Source organism: Lepisosteus platostomus, chromosome 7, assembly GCF_059453375.1.
Source record: "Lepisosteus platostomus isolate fLepPlt1 chromosome 7, fLepPlt1.hap1, whole genome shotgun sequence".
Taxonomy (NCBI): domain Eukaryota; kingdom Metazoa; phylum Chordata; class Actinopteri; order Semionotiformes; family Lepisosteidae; genus Lepisosteus; species Lepisosteus platostomus.
In genome coordinates this window covers 6739152-6764340 of record NC_142617.1, presented here as the reverse complement: position 1 = coordinate 6764340, position 25189 = coordinate 6739152, and the positions used below count along the sequence as shown (strand labels likewise).

At 41.0% G+C, this 25189-nt stretch overlaps 1 protein-coding gene and 1 long non-coding RNA gene across 3 annotated transcripts in view; both read right to left on the bottom strand.

The window, feature by feature from the left end:
* Nucleotides 1-25189, bottom strand: part of kcnj6 (potassium inwardly rectifying channel subfamily J member 6) — a 60923-nt gene that overhangs the window by 13976 nt on the left and 21758 nt on the right. For both annotated transcript variants that reach the window (XM_088638922.1, XM_088638923.1), the window contains exon 2: nucleotides 10257-11181. In XM_088638922.1, the coding sequence (XP_088495048.1) occupies nucleotides 10257-11157 (901 nt within the window). In that variant the 5' untranslated portion in view covers nucleotides 11158-11181. The remainder of the gene's footprint in view (nucleotides 1-10256; nucleotides 11182-25189) is intronic.
* LOC148658035 (uncharacterized) lies at nucleotides 7637-9751 on the bottom strand. The gene is made up of 2 exons (XR_015940019.1): nucleotides 8747-9751; nucleotides 7637-7994 (listed from the first exon to the last, which is right to left on the bottom strand). It is a non-coding gene; the product is annotated as an uncharacterized LOC148658035 (long non-coding RNA).

Below are 25189 nucleotides of genomic sequence, written 5' to 3'. Positions count from 1 at the left end.
AATCGGAGCATCTCACGAACTGTGGAGCGCAGACACCTCGCGTTTCGGAAAAGGCAGCTTGAGAGATTAAGACAGGACTAACCGAAACAGCTGAGACTGGGCTACAGATCAGCGCCAAAGTTGTCGTTTTTTTTTTTTATTGCTCAAGAGACTATCTCAAGCCCCGGCGAGGCTGGCAGATGAAAAGACTCTAATTAGCGAGCCTCTAATACTGAGGTACTGTAAGGCTGAACAAAATGAAATCGTGCCCCTATTTCCCTCCTCCCCATTCGTACCCCGGAGGGTCCCCTGCAGGAATGAAGCAGCACAGGAGCGTTTCGCCGCCAGGGAAACGAGACTGGGGGCTGCCTGCAGTTCAAGGGAGCTAAAGTGATAACGCCCACAGGTGTTTCTCCTCTTTCTGGAGCCGTTTCTGTTGTTTTCACACTATTCACCGCAGTGTGCCGCCCTACAAAGACAATTAAGGAAGGGGTCTGGAAGACATTCACTCAATATCCCTTTATCGTTACCGTGCAGTGGTCGTTAAACAGAAAAAAGATTACGGGTAAAGAGAGTGACCACGGGCTTTTTTAGTAAGAAAAGTGGGGGAAAAAAATCTAAAGAATCGGGTGATGAGAGGTTATATCTTCAGGGGGTTGTCCTGGTGTATGTTTTTTTTTCTCTTTTGAAGTAAAAAAAAGCTCCAGAAATCGTCTGCACATTTTTATGACACCTCGGTTTGTTGAGTGTCATTCCTTGGCAGAGAGCTACGGCAACAGTCTGTACAGTGATGGTATTAATAGAAAGGGCAGAGACAGCCGGAGGAAATATGTATATTTCTAATGGAAGATCCCACAGGCTTTTGGCCTTATTACATAAAAAATTAACTTGTTTTAAATCGAATTCAAAATGGTTTACTCGGATTCTCCTCAGTGTTCCTGACATTAAACAGCAGTTAATCTCCTTCAATATTTTGGGAGTTTACAGCTTGCCCAAAGGACTTCTCCAGACATTAGAGACCACTTTAGAGACACAGAGAAAATGTTGTTGTTTTTTTTTTCAAAACGGTGTGATTTCAGAACCTATCAATAATAACAACAACAAATATTCAAAAATATCTTGGAAAATAACTGGAGTTACGAAATGGTCCTGTGTTCCCGGTTTGTTTTAAGTCACTAACACAATGTAATCAGAAGATGTCATGCTGTAGTAAAATGTATACTTTGACTGTATGGATTATGCAACCCTGACTGAATTTAAATTATGACATCCTACCATATAAGTCTATAAATATAGTAACAACTGCAGTTTTATTGGTGTCAATGAGTCTTTAATAGCATGTGCAGTTAATCAGTCAGTATTCTGTTTACCAAACAATATTTTCTGTGCTTCTACTAGGCCCTTTTTCAGACACACTGCAAACACAATTGCTAATTATTTGCTCCACGTAGGTGCTCAAAAAACCAGAGACCGCAAAAGCGTGAGACCAGTGGGATTTTTTTCCATAGCAACGAAACTTACAGCACGTTTACAGACTCAGTTACTCTCCCTGCTTACTGCGCAGAAACCACATACCGTAAAATGACAATGCTTGAAACAGCATACGAAGTACAACATCAAGATGGATCATTTAGAAAAACTCCAGACCCAGAGGGAGACTTTGTAATGTGCTGCTTGTTTCCTACATTATTGAATTGCTAAGATTCTGAATACACCCCCCCCACCCCATCCTCCATGCTGACGAGCAGTCCTGAACTCCCATGAGTCTAGATACTCTGAAGGTGCAGTGCCCCCCCGTCGTGCCACTGAGAGGTGTCACCCATCTCTCTGGCCCAGAGGACACAATCATGGCTCTGCTCAGAAATCTTCCTTCTGACAGGAAAACTGCTGCAACACCAGGCACACAGATCGTACCTCTTTTAACTAGGCAGTTCTATTCCAGAGTGGTTCACTTAGCAGCCTCCATCTATCTAAGGTCCTCTATAACTCCAATGTGGTGTCACACCAGGTAGAGAGTGCAGTCCAGTTCTTGAAAACAATGAGCAGAAGACTAACAGTCTAAAGACTAACAGTTCACTCCTGTTAATGGCTACATGCTGTTGTTCCTTGCTGTTCGGGAAACCTAGTGATAAAAGCTTTCAGGCCTCATTAATATTTTAACCTGGGATGTCTTTACAAAACAAAACACCAACTAGTCTGAGGCCTGCTTTCTCACTGCAAGTGCCTGTCTGCTCCTGGGTTCAGACACATACTGAGGCACGAGAGCTTTTCAGACATTCACACTAAAGCACTGACCCTAAACCTGAGCACCTGATGTTCAGATACCATCAGCACCGCCTATTCCCACATATGTAATCTCACCGTGCCAACACGTGGATATCCAATTGAGAAGGGAAACTTTATCGTGACAGTAACCTGGTCAGGCACTTCAAAATGTTAAGCCTGTGTTATACAGTTTACTGTATCACAATGACTGTTAACACAAATGTGTCTGCATGCATAAAACAGGCATAACATTGTGTATATATAAGCAAAAAGTAATTGTGGTTCTGCCAAAACCATGCACATCATTATTTCATTATTTTGCTTGAATCCTGAATTGTTACTCTATTTCATTTGAGTGAACAATTCAGTAGTTCAGTCAGATGCCAATAAAAGCAATACAGAGATGAAGCGTGTTCGAGCTTCTGTAGCATCGATGGCAGCCTAGCAGTAAAGATGAACCCCCATCACTGTCGGGGAAGAGGAATGAGCCAGGGAGCCGCTGCAAGGGTGCAGATGTGGTGGCGGCAGGGGTGAGAAAGACATAAGCAAGAGGAAGCTCATGAGGTGAGACAGCGACAGTATATTATACACACGTATGTAGGACAGGGGACGAGGGCACGATTAGGCTCTGGCCTTCAGAATTTCCGTTATGAATTCCATTTTACGTATGGCTTCGCTTGCAGAAAATGTAAGATGAAATCTACTGTTCCTCCGTGCCTCCAGCCCACACCCCTCCTTTGGGGCAGTGCAGCTCGTCTCCCCTCGCTGGCAGCTGCATCTCACGCCTTGTTCACCCGGCTAGTTTGCGTCACACACACAGCTCGAATTAACTCAACACAATGGTGCTAATCAGGACCAGCAATGTGACAATTATGCAGCTTTCGCACACGGAGACATCCAAACAATAATTAACAAATAAAGTAGATCAGCAAAAACACGCTTCCCCCAGGCTGAAAGGGAATGCGGATGCCTGACTTCTCTCCATTTAAATGACGAGCTGGGTCAGGTCGAGACTAGGGGAGAGAGGGTTCTTTGAAGAGCTGCTGTACTCCTAGACTGAAAGACATACCACAACCGTATAGTTTTGATTGACGTCTTTGTTTTCCAAGATCCAATCAAAGTCCTCTGTGATATCCAACCCACTTTGTTTAGCTTGAGAATTTAAGAAAAGATCCTGTTAATGTACAGCGATACAGAACAACAAGAGTTAACTTAATCTGAACTTAATTTCCGGCCCGTAATTAACAGTCATATTAATTAGGTCAAAATCAGTAGTAGCTGACCCAAATCAGTAGTAACAGCAGTAATAACACTGGGGAATCAACCTCTTATTCCATCTTGCCCTATTTTGTAAACAGAAATAGCAATGAAGGAAGAAATAAAAAGTGCTCACAGTGCATTGGGGTTGCACTGCATTCAGACGTTTCCAGATAGTTAAAGTCCTTTCTTGACTAACATACTGCGCTTCAAATCCAAGAGGGTTTGAGGGCAAAATGCACCTTAGCATCACCGGGCAAGGTTAAGAATGTATCTTCTAATTAAAACTAATTTTCCAAATGTCTTAATAGTACATGAAAAGCAAAAAACTTTATTAGTTGCTTAGAGCAGAAATTGTCTGTTTTCTTCAGGCGTGCCTTTCACTGTACAGTAGGTCAAATTCAGGCTATGACAGTGTTGTCAGCATTGTGTTACTTTAGCACTCATGACTCTTTGAAGTAGCAGTTAATATCTCCTTTCAGTCTCTTTTTAACCGAGCATGGCGTTATTGTAGTATGATCTAGACAGGCAAAGCTGTAAGTCCTTCTATACTGTATGTACACACCTCATTTTTGCTCCAGAAGACACACGGTCATACTACCATCTAACGTTTTGACATGTCATGATGAGGAAGTAAGCAGGAGAGCAAGGAGAATATGTGGCCTCTACCTTTTACTACCTCTAATATCAATCAGCTTGGGCTAATTGGCTGTTGTTTAGTAATTAATAGAGTAGAGGCACATGGTGATGTTTAAAAAGTATTTCAGTATATATATAAGGAAATATTCAGTGCTATTTGGGCACAAACTGGAACACTGCAGCTCTGATTCAGAGTCTCAAGATAAAGAGCCTTGTACTTTTGTTTGGTTAAAAAACAGTTTGTTTAAGCACAACACTGCCTTTGTTTAAAACCCGGTGTAGAAGAAGCTAATAATAATGTGATTCCCATTGGCTGGTGTATCCCAGCCTTTAGATAATACAGTTACATAAGTGTGGAGTGTTCTGAAGCTTGTTCACCTTGTTGCTATCAAAACTGAATCCTCATTTTTTTTTTCTCCAGAGGTAGACATTATTATTGCTATGGCAACATCACAAACTGCTGCTGATGACAGAAACGGGTATAGAGAGAATGCCTTGGTTTTTTTTTTTCTAAATATAACACCCCAAAGCGAAATTAATCTTCTACAATTTGCGTGGCCGGTGAAATGCATTTGCTTGTTTGCCGAAATACATTTCATAGTGTGGACACTGGCGACTACCTATCGGTGTGACAATAAGAAAATGCTGTTAAATGTGTTCCTGTGTTGTAGTCCCTCTCCAAATTCATCCCGGCTCGTGTACGCACAGCAAGCGACTGGCGCCTCTAATTTATTCTGAAGCGGTTAAAGAAAGATTAATTGATCCTGATGAACAGCAGACATGTCACAAATGGCAGCACGCCATCTGGATGGTCGTTCTCATCTGCTTGCTATAGCCGAATACAGTGTCTCTCTGGGAAAAACCTCACGCCCTTTCTCGAAAAACATCCAAAAGGTTAAGTAACTTAAATTGGTTTCAATTTACTGGTGCTTTTTTTTCCCCCGCACATGCCTTGATCACAAGGCGTTCGAAAGATTGCATGCGGGGCTCTCCTCCGCCCGCCCTTTCTCGGGAGGATTCTCGAGGAGCCTCAGCTGCTGCCGGAGGATGACGGTGGCGAGGGCTGGCGCCCGGGACGGGAGAGGGGCGCCTGGCGGCGGTCCCCCGGGGACGGAGCCAGCAGCATGGTCTGACCGCCCCTCCGTCACACGTCGCAGCGGAAGAGGCTGATGGTCTGTAATTGCTGCCAGCGTCTGTGTGAGCCATTACTTAGGCACCGCTTGAAAAATGAAAGCTGGGGGGATTATTTTCCTGCACTAGGCTCCACTGACCCCTTCTTGCCAATCAATTTCAATCCCTTGAGCAACCATACCTTATGTTCAGATGAGAACTTGAGCAACATAATCCTGATTCTAGAAGGAGACAGAGAGACGCCGTGGAAGGTCCAATTGATTTAGCTTTACAGGGCAGTAGAACTAAAGCACACAGTCTGTGAAAAATGAAGGGAGTTTTGGCCTTGTCTTACAGAGTCATTGCTTGGGCCATGCGGTGAGGCCTTCGCACGCATTTTGAAAAACTGACAATGGCCTTGCATAAAGAAAGCTGAATTATTTCCTCTGTTTTGGTTTTTTTTGTCGGTGTTGTAGCTGTTGTCGTTGGCTGACTGCTTCAACATCAGAAAATGTGCATCATCTGATGGTTTTGTGTTGACGTTTGGGGGGGGAGGGGGGGAACAGTTTAACTCATAAAAGAAAAAAAGGGTTTTTCATCAGTTAGTAGGTGTTTCAATCCACTTACTCTGTGGATTGTTAGAGATATAATGTAGGAGTGCTTGCATTAATGCGGACGTAATGAAAAGCTCTTAATTAATTTAAATTTCATACAACTCAGTGCCACCCACTGTAGTTCTTAGAACAGACCATGGCTGGGAGAGTGAGACACAATAGCACATTAAAAAGTACACTTTCATTACATCTTTATGCTACCACCACAAAACCAGTTCTTACACAAAAGAGCAAAAGAATTGGCAATAAACTAGGGAAGATCTTAAAGGGGTTGGCCTTTTAATCCGGAAACTACAAAAACACCCTGCTGTGATGTTAGATAGGATGTAGAGAGGTCAGTCAGTCAGACTGAATCTCAGAGTGGTGGTCAATTACATTGAGACCACCTTCAAGGTGATGGAGGTAACAACAGATAAAAATTTAAGACACACAGCAGTCAAATCAAAAGTATGCATTGCACACTCCTGTCATTTTGTCTCATGTCCAAACACCCTTCACAAGTTGTCGGGTAGCAAAATATGATAAATGCTGGATTTGAAACCAATCAATCAGATAATGCTCTGGACTGTTCTTGAAAGCAGCCCGTGGAACATTTCAAAATGTGAAAAGACCTGCAGGTTAGAAAATGCTTGAAACTCACTGCTGGTCCTGTTTTGTTGTCTAAATGGCATCAGGTCCTAAACCATAAACTCCTACTTGTTAATTCTGGGAGACTGTAAAGAGACTGAACTAATTTCACGTTTAACCATATAACCATTTCTAACTAATAACAACATCAGAAGGTAAACAGCTGATAAATTTCAGTTTGCTGCCAATACTTAGAATATAATTTGTTAAGAAAAGAAACTTTACAAAATCATGATATCTTATTGCAAAAGTGTCTCAACCAATTCAACAGAGTTAATGAAACTAAATTGGGTCTCTTATCAGTAAAACAGCTTCTGCATCTAATAGCAGTAAACTACACATTTTGACACTTACCTTTGTTTTTGACTAAAAAGCATGCTCTAAAAGTTAAAGAAGTAAATTTGAGAGGCTCAACAGATAAGGACATAATGCTATAGACAAAATCTATAGTTCCTAGCACAAAAACTCTACTAAGAGAGTTTTCCTTTTCCAACTATCAAGCCATCTATGCCAAAGAAAACAAAACAAAAACAAAACAATCTGATTAATCTGATAAAATCAGAATTGTTTCTAAAGTACTATGACTGATTTTAGTTTAACCTTTTTGTAAATGAAAAAGAAAATGACTCGTCTAAACATATTTATTAATGATATCGTTAACTCCCGGGAAAGACATATGAACATATAAAAAGCTATAACCATTTCTGAACAGTAGTATGAGCTCAGGCCCAGATTTCACCACATACATGACAGGTCCACCATGACAACAGGTTGTGAAGTCTAAAAATAGCTGGTGCTGTGTTTTATGTAGTGTTGCACATAGAGACTTGCTGAGCTGCCTTTCGCTCAGTGTTTTTATGGCTGAGCCAGTTATTGCTTTATCAATCTTCGAATGATTTTACCATTTCAAGATAGATCAGAAAGAGCATCACAAGCAGTCTTAAGTCTCACGTCTGATGAGACTCCAAGGCCTGGGAGAGACAGAAATAGATTGTCCCGATGTCAATTTTATTGTAGGTAGCAACAGCTCAAAGGTGAAGAGCAAAAAAGAATCTACATCTGTTCCAATTCAGAGGCAGGGGCTCTAGGCTGCTAGAAAACAGTTATTTAACACTTGCTTTTGAAAGAAGAAAACCATAAGGAAATGCCCACAAGATCATTTTTATTACTGCCTCATTGCATTACTTGGTATCATAGTTTAGTGAAACACCTTTTGTTGTGAAAGCCCACAGGCACCCTAAGGATACTTCCGTGTTGAGCGCAGACATGATAAAACATTTTACACCGAATGCAATGGCATTCATTTTTTTTATTGCCATTTTATCATCAAAGTGCTGACCACCCTCAGAGGAATCAACTTGAAAATTTCAGGAGGAAAAAGAAGGCAATACGACAGGCATGGAAGCTGACTCTTTGCAGTTCATTGAACTAATTCATCCAAATCAGCTGATACTGGACACAAAGGCGGCAGATGAACTCGTCAGTCATCAGTCTGGAAGCTGGCTGGGGAAAAAAATGGCAACAGGAATAACATTCGACACACCAGCGTCCGTATTTGCAGAAAGGGAATTTGCATCTTTTTTTTTTTTTTGCACGTTAGGTATGGAAAGAAAGATGGGCTCTTGTCTGGCTTCAGGATTTGGCTGAAACCTCCTCATTGACATTTAGGATTTGAGGCACCTCAGTTTCCAGGGAAGCATCTATATTTACCTCCAATTTTAATTTCAGATCTCTGTGTTTCGTGTGTAAAACCACCACAGGAAATCTGCTGTGCCACTGTCTCTCACATTATACCCTCAAGACCAGACAAATCCTTTGTAATACTATACAGTACATTGAAATACACAAGGCTGCAAGCAATAATGAAAAGCAGGACTTGAGAGGAGAATGGATTTTGCAATTCAAATGTTTTTTTTCTCCAATACACATGTACACATTATTTAGAAGTATCTGAATGCTTGCATTTTGCATAAACACTGTATATATTTTCTGCAGAGCCTCTGTAAACTAAACCCATCAGTAATTCAACAATCAACAACTAAATCAACAATTTGAGTAACAGTCACAGAGCTGCATATAGAACTACATGCTACATGATGATTGGCTAAATTCACTACAGAAAATGTTTTATTTATTTATATTAAGTAAGCCTGTTTCCAGCTCTCAATCTGTTCATATTGTTCAGGTATTCGTCTGTAAATCATCAACACATATAAGACCCGTCTGGCAAACATTTACTACGAACACCAGCCTACCTCAAGCCTCAGAGTTCCAAGCACTTCGAACAAATGTCATCCTGCCTATTATAACTTTTAACTTGGCGTCTGTACAAAGCTTATCTTTGTGCTGACATGGCCCACCGTGCTAGAAAAGCAGCTCTGCGTTTCCTTTTGAACTAATGCAAAGTGACTAACCTGCAGATGGCATACAGTCAGCTGCTCTCTTCCACTCCTATCATTCTTTCTCTGCACTTACATGAGGAATTACAACCCTCATCCCAACTTTCCTAAAGAATTACAGTGGTAATAGAGACATGGGGACCACACGTTCCTTCCCATACTACTATACAAAATAACGACTGGGGAGTAATGATAATTTATAATGTACTGAAGTAATTAGACCATGAAACTGAAGTGGATTAAATTACTTGGACTTGATTGCAATTTCATATTGACACAGACACAGAAGACTCACAGAATTCTGCTAACAATAAACACAGAGTGAAATCCAAGCACTAAAGAACAACTAAAGGCAGACAGCATCAATCTGAGGCAGCTTCTATAAAAAGGAGATATCAGCACGTTGCTCTGTGTGTGCTGAAAATATATAAAGTAGACCTACAGTAGACGATGCACTGAATGATCCCATAATACTGGACCTTAAACACTGCATCCCAGCTTCCTGGTTTGGAGTTTTCATTCCCCAGTTGTAATAATCTTGGATTTTATTATCTGTTTAATCAGGCACAAGTCTGTTCAGAGGTACTGTTTATAATAGCACACGGTACAATCAGGAGTACACCTGCCTTTCCATACTGAGAATGAAATTCAATTCTGTTTGCATTGCCTAACATGAGCAATTACGAACCTCATAACCTCACAAAAGCCCCATTCATCAGTGCATACCTGACTCTCTGTTTGAAAGGTCATAGTACTGCACATCAGATCTTTTCCTCAGAAATGGCTAATACAGTGCTATGCCAGTATAGATCTTTCATTTAAAAAATTTCATTAGTACTATTTATTGTTCTGAACAAACGATACATATCAACAAATATTCGAGAATCCTTTCGTCATATTGTCCATTTGTTATTTAACAGGGTCACACCGCAAATTAATCTTGCATTTGTGACATTAATACATATTAGGTTGAAAACAAAAAAGCAACTAAGCTAAAAGAAACACCCGATTGCTGGTCCTTTTGGATTTTATTGATTGCATAATTATCTGCCTGTGATGTCAAATTTTACTATGCAGAATACATCCTGGGAAAAACACAAAGTCCCAGTTAGTAAAATCTGCAATTTTTCCAAGTGGAAATGGGCGATTAATTGTTCGCTTTGTGAAAATTAAATGCACCTGTTTTTCAATTGAAATGGTTTAAAGACTATTATAATGTCAAAACTGTGGTAATTGAAACTGGCTGCATTATCACTTGTCCTGAAAGGACTGGCTAGCCTGAAAAAAACCAGCTCTGCATGAGTATGAACCCACGTGCGGGAGCCGACTGTGAATACAGGCTTGCATGAGGGGGTTTTCAGATTACCTGTTGCTTCCACCATCCCCTCCAGAATGACCACGATCTCCAGCTCCTCCTTCAGCAGGGTGGCTTTGGAGATCTCCCAGAAGGGGCTATGCTGGTTGATCTCATGGCAGATGATGAGGGGGGACACCAGGAACAGCCGGTCGTCCCCGGTGTCGTAGCCCACATTGATGTCCGTCTGGTTCAGGGGAATGAACTCCCCTTCCTTGGTCTGCTTGGATTTGATCAGTTTGGCCCTGATGGAGGCCTCCACAATGTGTGAGTTCCTGAGGTCCCCCACCCTGAACATGAGGCACAGCCTGCCATCCCGCATGGAGATGACGGCATTGGTGGAGAACACCAGTGTCTCCGCCCGCTTCTTGGGCTGGGAGATCTTTACAAACATGCATCCCACCATGAAGGCATTCACGATAGACCCCAGCACTGACTGAACCAGGAGCAGCACGATGCCCTCTGGACACTTGTCTGTGATGACTCTGTAGCCATACCCGATGGTGGTCTCTGTCTCTATTGAGAACAGAAAGGCAGAGACAAAGCCATTCAGGTTATTGACACACGGTGTCCACTGGTTGTCCCCTATGTGGTCCAGATCTCCTCGGATGTAGGCTATGAGCCACCAGATCATGCCAAAGAAAAGCCACGTCACTGTGTAGACCAGGACAAAGATGAAGAGGTTGAACCTCCACTTGAGATCCACCAGTGTGGTGAAGATGTCTGTCAGGTAACGATACGTCTCCCTCACATTCCCATGATGCACGTTGCACTTCCCATCTTTGCGCACGTATCGCTGGATCTTCCTTCTTGTTCTCTCTTTCTCGACCAGCTGTTTGGGTAGGTCCTCTCGGGCTTGCTTGGGCAGCTTGGGCTGTCTGATGGTGATTGGGCTTTCCACATCCTGCTCCATCGGGGCTTCTTGAAGGATATGAGCCTGAGAGAGGAGACAAAACAGCAAGTTGGAGGACGTGAAAAAGAAAACGGATGCTAAGCAAAAACCCAAAACTTTGCCGTTCCTCCCCCCAGGACTGACATTCTGGCTGGGCATGTGAAGTGGACAAACCAAGCAGGAAAACATCAGCCTTTACCAAGACAACCCTACACATTAACACATAAAACCTGGCAATTGTTAATAATGCAGGGACCACCATAAATGTTTATTGGATTATTCTTGGATTTGAGGTATGTTCATCACAGATGAAGAACAACGAGTGCTGCACACAAAAGGACTTTCAAATAACACACAATAGTCAATTCTTATTTTGTGATGTCTAAACAGCCTATATACAGTGCTCCAAAGGTTCCAATATGTATTAATGGGAACGAGATACTAACAATAAACAGGTTCAAGCTATACAAAATAGCTGAATAATCCAAATATATGTTCCAGGAGCCTGTGTATGTATTTTAGAAAGCCTGTGTTTGGTTTTAGCAAAATATAATAACTTGAATATCCTTAAAAATAAGAACTTGGACTGTCAATGTTATTATCTGATTATGAGCAGAGCGTTTGAAGCTAATGTTACAAATCGAAAGGAATCAGTACCTATTCACAGACATGCCTTCCTTTCACTAGGCTGATTTCTAATTGACCTTGTGGTACTATTCTCCATATGCGGCTTTCTGTCTCACTGGATCTCCCTTCCTTGCACATTCCTCGTTCTCTTCATTCAGCGATGGCTGTGGTGACAGAGAGCTCTGCAACACGTGACCGATTTCCAGACAGGCTGAAGATGCCGAAATTGTCGGCCCTTCAGGGTTTCCCCAAGTTCAAGCTTGAGGCTGCGGGGTCAGAAATATCTTAAGCGGGCATGGAATGAATAGGTGAAGATCATTTCAAAAACACTACAATCATCCCTTATATAAAGCGAATCCACTAAAGTACAGCATTGGAGTGAATATACAAAACAACGAGTGAACAGTACCTTGGATAACCTAGATAATGACACTACTTGAGAGAGTACAAGAGAAAGAGAAGCAATAGTCTGCAATCAATTTTTATACCATTATTGAAACTGGTTTAATTTCCTTTATGACATTTAATAATGGTATTTTAAGTATGCTGAGCTTTGCTGTCAGTAAAAAAAGCCCTTTCCTAGCCGTTTCAGCTGAGTCACCTAGCAACTGACAAGACCTATCAACGAGTAAGAGCCCACTAGGGAAACAATTGGGGCTAAGCCTCATACAAGAAAGAGAGATTCTGTCTAAGTGAGCTTTTAATTTAATAGCATTCCATCAAAACAGACAAATTCTCTTGTCCTGAGTTGCAGTTTCAACAGTGTCATGCTATAGCAAATCAGTCTTTAAGTGAAGTTAAAGGGTGATTTTTCAAAATCAAGGTTTATTTGTCAGGATTTAGTACACATTGTTTTGTACCACAACTTCAGAACGGTCTATAAATATCGATGAATGTTTGACAACTTAATGGATCATCCTCCTGGTTGTGAACTGGTTGTGAACTGCTTGTGAGTTTTAAATTAGTGTTTATATAAAGCTCCTGATGCACTCTTTAGGTAATTAGTTCTTGTATTAATTCATATAAACTTCCTGATTTTTGGTTCAAAATTCTTGAAGTATATTTTATACAATTAACTTGAAGTTCATGCCTGTTTCGTGTCTTGTTTGCTTGACTTTGCCCTGTGAATCATCCGTGAGCTGTTCATGGAAAAACATGAACAATTCTGGATTTGTTTCAAAAGACCTGCGCTATATTGTTCTAGGCGTGGAAAATGATTCAAGTCTTCTGCCTGTTCTTCACGTCACCTTTGAGATCTATGGTGGTATAATTACAGTCCCACCTACAGCTTTTGCATATTGTTTGCCACGAGAGTCTAAAAAAACATCCAGCCCACCAAAAGAAACGTTGTAACAGGCTTTCATCAAGATTATATACCCTGAAGAAACACAACTTTCAAAACCCGTGTTCAACATGCTTTTTTTAGCGTTCTATGAATCTATAAATCCACAACTCACAGATGCTCTAAGGTTTAAAAGAGGAGCAGCAGATGCAAATAATAATATATTTACTGAGAACTGAAAGTCTGGATAACCTCTGGCAAACAGCTCTAAATAGTTACATACTGTAGTTATCATCGGGTAACTGAATCTGTAAAACCTCAGACCTCTTCCACATAAATTGAAGAAAGGCTTCTCCTATGACTAATCCCTGTGTCACAAGAACCCTGGAGCAACACAGATAAGAAGTATGTAATTAAATTTCTATTGTTTTATTTCTATCTTCTACCACCCCCTCGCCCTTCTTTTGTCATCGCCATCCAGTTCTATTTGCTCAACATCTAAGTGAGTTTTGTTCCCTGTTTAGTTCATATTTTAATACAGGTCGGTGAGGCTGGTGATCAAAAAAGCCAACAAACAGGATATTACAGTAGGTCCCAGGTTCAATCATCTCTGTTTCATTTTCTCTAGTATGATGCAAGACACTACTGCAAATCTTTTTTTTTAAATTACATCTTTAAAAGATATTGTCATGTTACTCATAAATTGAAACCTTTAAAAGTAGTTTTTTTTAATAGCGAAACAGAGATGATTGAACCTGGGACCTGAGAATTACACCTCTTTCTTCCCTTCAGTCTGTATAAATCTGAGTAGTTAAGTACTTAACATGGTTAAAATAATTAGCATCTGGTAATCTAATTCTGACATTAAATGGTGAAGAGAAGGTATTTAAAGAGTAATCAAATGTAAACACAAACTTTTAGCAGTACTTATCCCTTTTTTGCCACAGAGCACAATTGACAACCATATTTACAACCACTTAGGAGTCTGTAAAACAAAGCTGTCAGATTTTATGATGTGGCCCTGAGACACACTTGGTCTCTCCTGATATCAGATCCGATGTGACAGGCCTTTACTGAAGCTGAGGCCTACTTTTCTCAAACACACAAAAACGTCATCAGCAAAGAAGGAAATACATCCGAAGCCCCTGACAAGGGTTCACACACTGTACACATTCGAGGCAAAACCAATTCAACTGCAGTACATTTAGTTCAAATAGATATAGAAATATACACATATATAATGCATGGCTATTAAAGTATATAGACAGAAAAATCATTTCACCTCTCTATGTCTGTTCTTCTCAAGATTATTTTGAATATGATGTCTTGTAATGACACCCATTAAGACTATTTTTAGGTATACTATCTTGAGAGATGACTACATTACATGTCTAATTGATAGAAAAGCTTAGAATGAATACCATTTGATGATAACTTACCTACTGTACATCCATTATGGCATAAAACCCAATTTCAGAAATCGAAGATCTTTAAAATAATTGAAGGGACACACCTTTACTGAGCACCTTGGCTGAAATGGGAAGGCCTTGAAAGAACACAGTGGACAAAGTCTGAAACAGGCCCGCCATGTAAGAGCCATGGTACAGTATATTAGCTTTGACTCCTGTTTTTATGAATACGACAAGCTCACCTGTAGGCAGAAAGCTATCCCATCTCCCCGTGCTATGCTGCCTAGTAATCTGCAGGAATGAGTGTGACACTGACAAACAGGGAGAAACACTTCATCTGTACTATTATTCTTTCATTGTATTGCTGTGAACAAGACGTGCAAAACATATTTGAGGTTGTACGATAAGAAAACTTATCGCAACTATTTTTTTTTGCAAAAGGGGTGATGCTGGCCAGATCTGGCTATGGAACTGGAATTCAACATTACCAGAGCTACGTCAGCACATGGTTACTTTTGGAAGCTCCAAATGGAATCTGCTTATCTTGACAGCACACAACCTAATTAACGCATGAATGCTCACAATATAACCAGCACACACTGATGCATTCAGGCTCCCAGGAGGCACAGAGGGGTAAGTACAACCCTCAGCTGACCAAGACAGCTGCCCTGAAGTTCCCTCGTTGATCGATACAACACTCAGTCTGTGTTGAGAGACCGACCGAATACAAGTTGCAGTACATGATCGGAAGATGTAAGTTAAAACAAAGCAAGGACTCGCAGAGAGCTTCTATCAAATTGCAATCCTCACAGCTGTAAAAGTTTGTAAAACAAAATCTAATACGAATTCTTAAATGGAAGGAAGAAAAAAAAACATATTTAACAAAAAATCTAGAGTTTGAATTAAATCAAAAGACGGAGCCCCCTGAGAATCTCAAATCTCTTATCTTAATGGTGACTTTGTCATCATCCCTCTAACTTACAGGAGCCTGTTCTCAAACACTGGGTATTAAATTTGTAGGTGTTGGGTTTGCAATACACTTCTGCATATCGTTTCATTTATAAAAAAACACACAGAAATGTTGGAGTTTTTCACACTGAATTTGTTACTTTTGCAATACGTGCCATGTATTCGTCACCTGTTTCTACTCTCACACGCAGGAGCGCAGACAGTCCTAGAAAGCTGTTGATCTGTCTCTTTCAGGCCCAATATTCGCTGGTAGGGAAGTAATAAATGCAAAGCCGAATCAGATCAATGAAAACTGAACTGCACATCCACAAGCAGGCTGATTTTGTGGTGTTTGGTCTGAGGTATACTATGGTTTAGAACACGCTGTCTCAGGCCTGTCAGACCAGCTACAGGCTAACACTTTTCAGAAACACCAAAGAATACAATTTTCTGAACACTTCAGAAGTTCTTTGTTCTAAGTAGCAAAAGGCAATGTTTGCCTTTGTATCTAAGGTCCTGCAAAATATCTCCTTTAACAATAGAAGGGATCTGCTTTTTAAAAAAAGTATATATATACTGTAGATTATTAAGTAAGTGTTCTCAAAAAGAAATCTTAGTTTGACTAAATTGAATGGCTTATACTGATTGTAGCAGCTTAGTAGCTCGGTATTTAAAACAAACAATATTTTTCCTCATTACGTTTGTTGTTTTAGATACATTGTGCACTTGCTAAACCCCCACGTCTTCTTCCTGTCACGCTGCTGTTTATATCGAAAATACTTAGATTGATTCTAGCTCTGAGCTCTTCAGCACCTGATTGTTTTATCATGAATACGGAGGAACATTCTGACCTTCATAAGATTAGCTTCACATAACCTGTTTTGTGCTGGATGTACAGTATTTTCTTTGGTTAGGGACATTAATGTTCATTAGCTGATTCACAATAAATGCAGACACGTAACAGGAAACACTTGCAACATCATTCTAAAATGTTTCCGACTTTTTAAAAGAATTTTAATAAATACCTCTAAGGAGAGAGACCCTAAAACGTAACATCTGAAAGACAGTGTCCTTTGATTATTTCTTTTGGCTTCACAGGTTCCTTTAGTCTTGAAACAAATGCACATCATATTCTTTATGAACAAAAATAGCAGATGCTATGTACAATAAATACTTCAGCCTTTCATGTCAATTACAATGTCTTAAAGTGTCATGTCCAGTTCAGACTTGGTTCAGTGCTGTCACTACAAAGTGTCCATCTGTAAAATCCGTAAGGCTGCAGGGCTTGATGGGATACCACCCCATGTCCTCAGGATATGTGCAGCCCAGCTGAACACAGTGTTTTTTACGGACATCTTTAACTCCTCCTTGTCACAATCCATTGTCCCCACCTGCTTACAAAAAAACACTATTGTTCCACTCCCCAAAAAGGCAAAAGTGACGTGCCTGAACAATTACCGCCCAGTTGCATTAACATTTGTGGTGATGAAGTGCCTGGAGAAGCTGGTGTTGTCACACATCAACTCCTCCATCAAGGAGTCCCCGGACCCCTTGCAGTTCGCCTACCAGAACAACAGATCAGTGGATGATGCTGTCCCCTCTACATACAGTACAGCCTTGGACCACCTGGACACTAAGAACTCATGTGAGAATGCTGTTTGTGGACTACAGTTCAGCATTCAATTTCAGGGGATTAGGACTGTGCAACTCTGTCTGCAACTGGCTGCTGGACTTCCTAATTGAGAGACCACAGGTGGTGCGGATAGGTAATAAAACATCAACACCACTCACCCTGAGCACTGGAACCCCACAAGGCTGCTGTCTGAGTCCAAGGCTGTATTCCCTATTCACTCACGACTGCACAGCAAGACACAGCAACAACCATATCATTAAATTTGTGGCTGATACCACTATAATGGGCCTGATCAGCGATGATGACGAGTCCACTTAAAAGGGATAAAGTCGTACAGCTGCTGAGGTGGTGTCTTAGCAATAACCTGGACTTGAACAGAAATAAAACGAAAGAGCTAATAGTGGACTTTCGGAGACACAGGCCGCACACTCACAGCCCACTCAGTATTGATGGAACGGAAGTGGAAACAGTCACCAATTTTTGGGAATTCCCGTTTCTAATGACCTAACCTGGACTGTGAACACGGACATCATCTTGAAGAAGGCTCAGCAGTGCCTCTATTTCCCGAGGTGCCTGAAGCGATGGGGGATGCCAGGACCTGTGTTGGTGAACTTCTACCGCTGCACCATCGAGAGCGTCCTCACCAATGGGATCACGGTGTGATACGGCAACACCTCTTCTCGAGAGAGAGAAAGGCACTGCAGAGAATGGTGAATGTAGCCCAGAAGAACATCGGCTGTGGTCTCAGAGAGATTAAACAGCTCTACGAGGACCGCTGCCGTGGTAGAATTCTGACCATCACAGAGGACAGTCACCACCCCGGGCATGAGCTCTTCACCCCACTGCCCTCAGGCAAGAGATACAAGAGCATACGGACACTTACCACCAGATTCCTCAATAGCTTCTACCCACAAGCAGTGTGATTGGCGAACACATTTAACCACGCCCCTCGGACCACACCTTCACCATCTACCTCATTATATTTTCGTATTTATTGCACATCTGCAGTCATGGTTTACATGTCTGCATTGTTTACATTCGAACTGTTTACTTGTTTACTTGTACATTGTCTACTGTTTGTTTGTCTATTGTCTTGATGCACTGTTTGCACTTTGTGTTTTTACACTTGTTTTACAATCGAGAGACTTTCTGTAAGTACGAATTCCATTGTATCAGTACATGTACCGGTTACATATGGCAATAAAGCTCAATCTCAAGTTCGGTGAGACTCCATGACCACTGATTGAACCACACAGGTGTGTGTGTTACGAGGGGAACTCTGCAGGCACTGCCCACACTATATAAATGTCACCAGAAAACACCTTTTGCTCTTTTTACTGAAGCAAAGGACTCTTTCCTATCTCATGATGTGCTCACCAAGAATATGGTCATATCTAATTAGCTAAATCCACCTATCTCTATTTCACTACCCTGTCCTAGGAAATCTTCCATCTACTGTACTTACCTGCCTCCACCCCCTCCCCAGGCCCAGGCCCCCTCAATCTACCTACCTATCTCCTTCTCAGTCCCCTGTCCTAGGATGCCCCTAGGCCTCCCTCCTTGTAAAAAATAAATCTAAGCAGCTAAACCTTTACTTTACTTTACAGTTTTAACCTTGGTGCCTTGTGTGACTGAAGAAGGACGAACAATACAGAAACACTGTCCAATCAGCACAGAAATCCCAAACTTATGTTGCCAGCTCCTGGGCCACGTTGAAGGCAAGACTGCAGTTGCAGTTTTGGTGGGTGTTGGAAAAAGGAAAACAAATTAGCTGTTGTTCCAAGTCAAAAACCTCATTAAAGGTCATGCCATTTAATTATATAATCAAGGCATATTAATAATGAACAGTGAATTTCCTGCAATGGGACATCATGATGGTGCCTTTGTGCTGTATCGCTCAAGTTGAAAATTAATTTGCCAGCCAGAGCTTGTGTGTTAGCACATCTACTCTGCTGCTTGGACCCATCATTATTTCTCCACTGAAAGATCAGCCCACAGACGTCTCTCATTTAATTGTGATTTAATTTGCTTTTATTGTAAAAAATCAGGTGTCAGTGTTTCTATACTGTACACGGAGAGTGTCCCAGGAGTTCACTGAGACCAAGGCAGATGGAATTTCTAAATTCCCTGTGATTACTGCACCTCGACTGCTTTAATACATTTGCTTGCATGTTTTAAACGCCTCCTTTTCAAGCTCTGATAACAACATCTGTCAAGCAATTAATAACAGCTGACTGTGATAATGCCCATCAACTGCATCTGACTTTAACATTTCATGCTTGACCTAACCAAGTAACTCAGCCTTTATTACAATTTACATGCAATTTAGATACAGAATCTAATTTTAGCAAGATTCTGGACTATTCGAAGTGTCATCTTAACCTGCCCACAGAATTCATGTCACACAGAACTGCGGGGACAGAATATTAGGACTTCTAATTGATGAGGCAGTGCCCAAGTGGCATACAGATTCTTCTATTTTTTAGTTTTAAATAGAATTCAATCCTGCACAGTAACCAGATACTGACTCTTTGCAATCAGCAACCGTCATTTGGCAATAAACACGCCAGGCGCTAATTGAATTTGCTGTACCCTCCGTGAGAAAATTTCAGAAAAGAACTTGTGGCCGACAGCGAAAACAAAGTAGCATTTATTTTTCCTAGGCGCTTCAGTTTGATGTCTTCAGTCTGCTGTAAAAAAGCACAGTAAAAACCTTGAATTCCCTGTGGGGTATGACTTATGTTTCCCCATCCTCCATCCATCCCCTCCACCTCCCCAGATTCTTTGGCTGTTACCAGGGTTAATACTTGGGTATGCAGTATCTCCAGGGAACCCCATGAGCTCTTCCATAATTAACCAGAGAAACCCACTCGTCTGATTGGCAGGTGAAGACGTACAGGCTTCTGCTCTGTAAAAGCATATGACTACAATACTAGTCACAGTCTTGCATGCTATAAACCAAATTTACAACATGCAGCAATTTGCTGGGGGGGATGCAAAATGCCTGGGATTACTAGTGTGATTATTAAATTGGTTTGCTTATGGCTTTCCAAATTCAGGACATGCTAGTTTGCAGTGCATGCAGGAGATATACTGTAATGCTGTTTAAGTACTGCGATGGCATGGTGTGTTCTGCATGCTACCTAATGCACTATAATAAAATGGTCCTGAATTCTCTAAAACTCTTTTTATAAAATTTTAATGAGTAAACATCTTAGGGCATTATCTTTTTCTCTGCATACATTTTTAAACACACAGTACACTGCAAAAAGAATGATTCAGAGATAAACGTTGTTTATTTGTGCAGTGGCTTGTGATGTGGTCTGATTATTAGTTCACTAGTGGAAAATGCTTCTTTCACATTGATGAAAATGGAAAACAGTTAAAGAGCTTTTAAAACTCCACCCTGTTTTTTAAGGTAAACGATCATCCTCATCCCAATTTCTGAACATATATTCACACAAAGCAGGAATACTCAATTAGATTTTTACTTACAATTGTTGTCTTTTTGACTCATTAAATAAACTCCATTTCTTTGAATACCATAGTGTGTAGTATTTCATTTTAGCCAGGAGAAGAATGTGGAAGGACACTGTGGATCGAAAACTCATAGTGGTGACTATGCTGGTTGAACAAAAGCAAAGTTCTACTTCAGTTTAACATCTTTCCATTTGAATTGATATGCATTACCTTTTAACTACCTACTCTAAGTTATTTGCCTTTGAGTAGTTCTGTAGTTTCTGCAAATCAAGTTTTCCTGTATACTGTACATAAAGTTGAAAAGGATCTTGAAATGCTAAGCTTTTGAAATGTCATATGCCACTGCCGTGCCACAAGGTCATTCATCTTAAAAGCTTTTGAATTTTAGACCATGCTCTTGAGCCCAGCAGTTAAATTTCTGAACTTGATTGGAAATGTGTTGCTGCTCCCAAACTGCCTGAGGTGTTACATGTTCAATTGTTTGTCTGCAGCTGAAACCTGAACTGCTATCAGATCCAACCTCATCTGTTTTTAACCTTGATGTCAGCTTATTTAGGATTTAATGAGATGAGTGGCAAGTATTCAGAATTCGACACACACATTCAGAAGCAATGGTCACTTTGTCTGATGGGCCACCTGTGTCAGAGATTGAAGTGACAATTCGCAAGTGAAAAAGCCACTCATGTGGAACTCACTTCACAGCAGCGACAACTTTAACAGCAATGCTAAAACAAAAAACTAATTTGTCTCTGTAATTCCTTTTCTACTTTACAAACAAACAAGGATCTTCCCCCACTATTCTTAATGGTCTTTACCAAACGGATCAACATTGTTTAGCCACCTTCAAACAGTGGTTGGCTCTCTAAAGGCGGTGATATTTTATCACCGCTACAGAAGCAGTTAATTCTAAAAAAATAAATGTAAATGTTTCAAAAATGAATATTAAAATCCTACCAAAGAACACTGGGAGAAATGGTCTGGAAGAAGGAATTTCTCAGCATGTTTCCTGTGCGGATGTCAGTTTGTCTCAGGAATGACATCAGGGGGCTCTTGAGAGCCCATTAAAAACAGGCTTTTTTTTCAGGACAGCTGTGAGCTGATAAGAAACCCAGCAAGTCATGCATACACCCACAACAACAGAGGCAGGCTTTGCTCATTCTCTACACTGTGCCTTTCACTGGATGATGTGAGGGAAACCAGAAATACTGATATTGTTCACACAGTTTACACTACATTACCACGTGTGTCAAAAATGTGTTAAGACCATTTTTCTACTTTCATCCTGTGGTTTATACACTGAGTCAAGTTAAGCTACTGAGGATCCGCTGCAACAAGGGGGGCCTTCGGGTGTGCCAGACTTTTAAATACCAGAAAGTACTTTAGCTAGGACATCAAGATTACTACTGAAATTATTTTCAAAACGTGACACGGGATCTCAAATGACCAAGTAGTTAGACCCTCAGTTTATTATCCTGTGCTAATTGACAGCACCTCCTATGCTGTGTTCCTGGTCACAATACTGGAGCATTGGTTTGAAAGTCTAGAGGGAAGAGCACCTTACTGGTCCACTAACACCACTTGCAACAGCAACAAAGTTGGGTCTTCCATCCGAGTACTGACCAGGCCTAGCCTTGCCTAGGTGATGAGATCAGAACAGTTCAGGCAACAGGGTGGTAATGCCACTGTCATACGAGTCATTGCAGCCATCACATATTGCTTGCTGGGCAGGCTCTGACTTCCCACAACACCGTGTGGTATAAAGCGGTTTGGCAAATGACATGACATGCCATGACCTGCTGTTGTACCTGACACCACAGAAATACCTGAAAGGCGGGACAACATCATCCAGAAGAGCCACTGGACCATAAGTACAATGTGGATTCTTAAATCCCCATTCATGGTAATAACATGGCTGGACTCAGACTATAAAACCCTCTGTAACACTGTTGCACTTCGGGGCACCATGGGAAATTCACCTTGTGTGTGTTTCCTTCAGTGTTCTCCAGAAGTGTCCGTTTTCATAACCTTTACACTCATCTTAAACCTTCACTGGACTGTGCTGTGACTCCCTGCATCCCTACAGTTCCTCCTGTAGTTCCTCTTACAGTTTTCCTAAACCAGTTCCTCCACCAGAGATTAGCATGTATTTGTAAATTATATGCATTTTTACAATGGGTTTCTCATTACTTTTAAGTGAAATCGCAGACTTTGTTTTTATTGCATTGTAGTAAGCCTTTGTAAGTATTTTTTTTATTGAAATATTAATCTTTTTTCACAGTACTAACCAATAATGTCATTATTCCAATTATCGATCAATTAAACCTTCACAATCAGATATTGTTAATGGCTGTAATTGAAATGTATGCTCAATTTGGAGAACTTCTGCAGGAGAACTGCACGAGACCTCAAAAGCAATCTGTTGATTTACTTGTTGCTCTGAGTCAGCCTATTTGTTCAAAATGTTTCATTTGAAATCAACATAATCCCATAAATTAAAAGTGCTTCGATCTCTCTAGTGTAACTATCATAAGCAATTATTATTGATAAAGGTAATCTGCTAACTGTTAAAATCACAGATTTTATTTAAAAAATATTTTAATATTTTAAAAATATTTTGACACTTACTGTAAATCCCCCATTCAAGTGCCTCATGTTTTGAAGACAGGGCCCAGAATAATAAAGAGAGAAATTTGTTTATCTCGTGAAGCCAGACATCAGCAATACAAAACCGACATATCAAATGTAAAATTCCCTCTTACTTACAACCTCCATGTTCTATAATAGCAATCATGAAAAAAACACGGAGTGGTGACCATTTAACGATGAGCCGCTCATTGCAGATTGCGTGGCAAGTTCTACTGCGTGGGTGGACATTGTGTTGCTCTTTTATAAAAGGAGTTTGCGGCCTAGGTGTTTAATTTAATTATTGCAGGCAGCGTGAACATAATCGCAGAATAGCAAGGGCCTCCAATGTCATCTTTCTCTCTATCCATCTGTCCCTCTGTGTCCCTTCATCATTATCGCATCAGGATTTCCGAGAAAAATCACACCGAAAAGCTTCAGTACACTTTTCCTTGTTGAATCTCCCCAGAGTTTTACACATTAGCTTCAAATGGGCATCAGGCATTGTGTTTTTGTGGTCATGTGTAGTTTTGATATCAGATCTAGCAACAGCAATGTGGTTGGTCTCTGGACTTATAACTAGAAGGTTGTGTTCAAATACAGTACAAATGATCTGCTGTGAAAACAGGCATTCTCCACATCAACACTATAAATGAGATCTTATTCTCACTTGTCTTAATGAGAATTGCTTAATCTAACGGAATAAAGGTAAACTGAGTTTAGATTCCAGACTATGGTTTTTGCCTTGCCATAGTAGGCTTAGATAATAAAAGTGAAAGAGAATAAGAGAGTTCCCAAAGTTATGTCAATGAACCTCAGTGCTGAATGGGAGCCCATTTGTATATACTTGAACTGTCAGATGTGAACCTCATTGCAAATCCATTCCTGTCGAATCAAAGTCAGGGCAGGTTTGTGCAATGTACAGTACTGTATGGAAAGCGGGAGTTTGTTCATGAGGCCTCTTGATTAGGCTGCTGGAAATAGGGGCAGACAAAGGCTATGTGAGGCAGAAGAATCTAATCTGAAGAGATGAGACCAGAAATGAAACTAATCGCAGAGCTTCAACACAAGGCATGTTACACTCGGTGGAATGTGTTCGGACAGCGGGCTCTCTCTGCTGCCACCCCTGCCTCTGATGTGTCAGGGCAGATGAGGAGGCTGAGCAGAGCAGGATCACAACCGGTACTGGCGAACAGCAACAAGACACGTGAATATGGAGATACTCACTTTCTGAGGGGTCTTGTTGAACAGCTTCAACAAGAAAAACACCAATAAGGAGACAACTGCTCTAGTGCACAACTGACTCCATGTTTCTGTCCCGATAGGGCTGGAGTCAAAATCCTGAAACGACATTTCAATGTTTTGCAAGCCTAAACTGATGTCCATCCGTGGCCTGACTGATGTATTAAATGTCATCAATGAATCGAGTCTAATAACTTGCAACTGATGAGGAGCAAATTCTGCTGTGGAGCAAAAAAAAAAAGGTTTGAATTTCCCCTGTTCAGTGTATGCCAGGAACACAAAGTGCTCAAGCTCGGGGCTTGTGACACAAACACGGACTGACATGAGTGCGAGAGCCGTGCTCTCATCCCCTTGCTAAACTCCAAGCACACTAGTCCTGGAAGAGGTGTCAGATATTCCGAAGCTCAGGAAGTCAGGGAAGTTGAGTGACATGGCTAAGAATCAGCTCGGGACAGAGAAATCGAACTCCAATCACTGCAGTTTTGTTTGCTTCAGCCAAACTGTTAAATTGGGACATCGGTGCCGAGATTAAGCCTATTTATTAGCTGCAACAGGGGTGACTGTTGATTTTTATACTGATGCTATAAGGGTTTCCACAACAAACAGTGCAGGGCAGATAGAGGAAGTGTTATCCCCTTGGAGCATGTACTTTAGATTTGATCTCTTTATCAACACTGCTTAGCTGAGAGAGCACCATTTGTGTTTAAAAGCCAGCTGGAAAGAAAACTTTATTAACATGCCTGTCCTTCTATGGGAAGCAGCCTGCATGTTGGGCTGTGCATTACATGCAGGCACCTCTGCTGTCCTGTT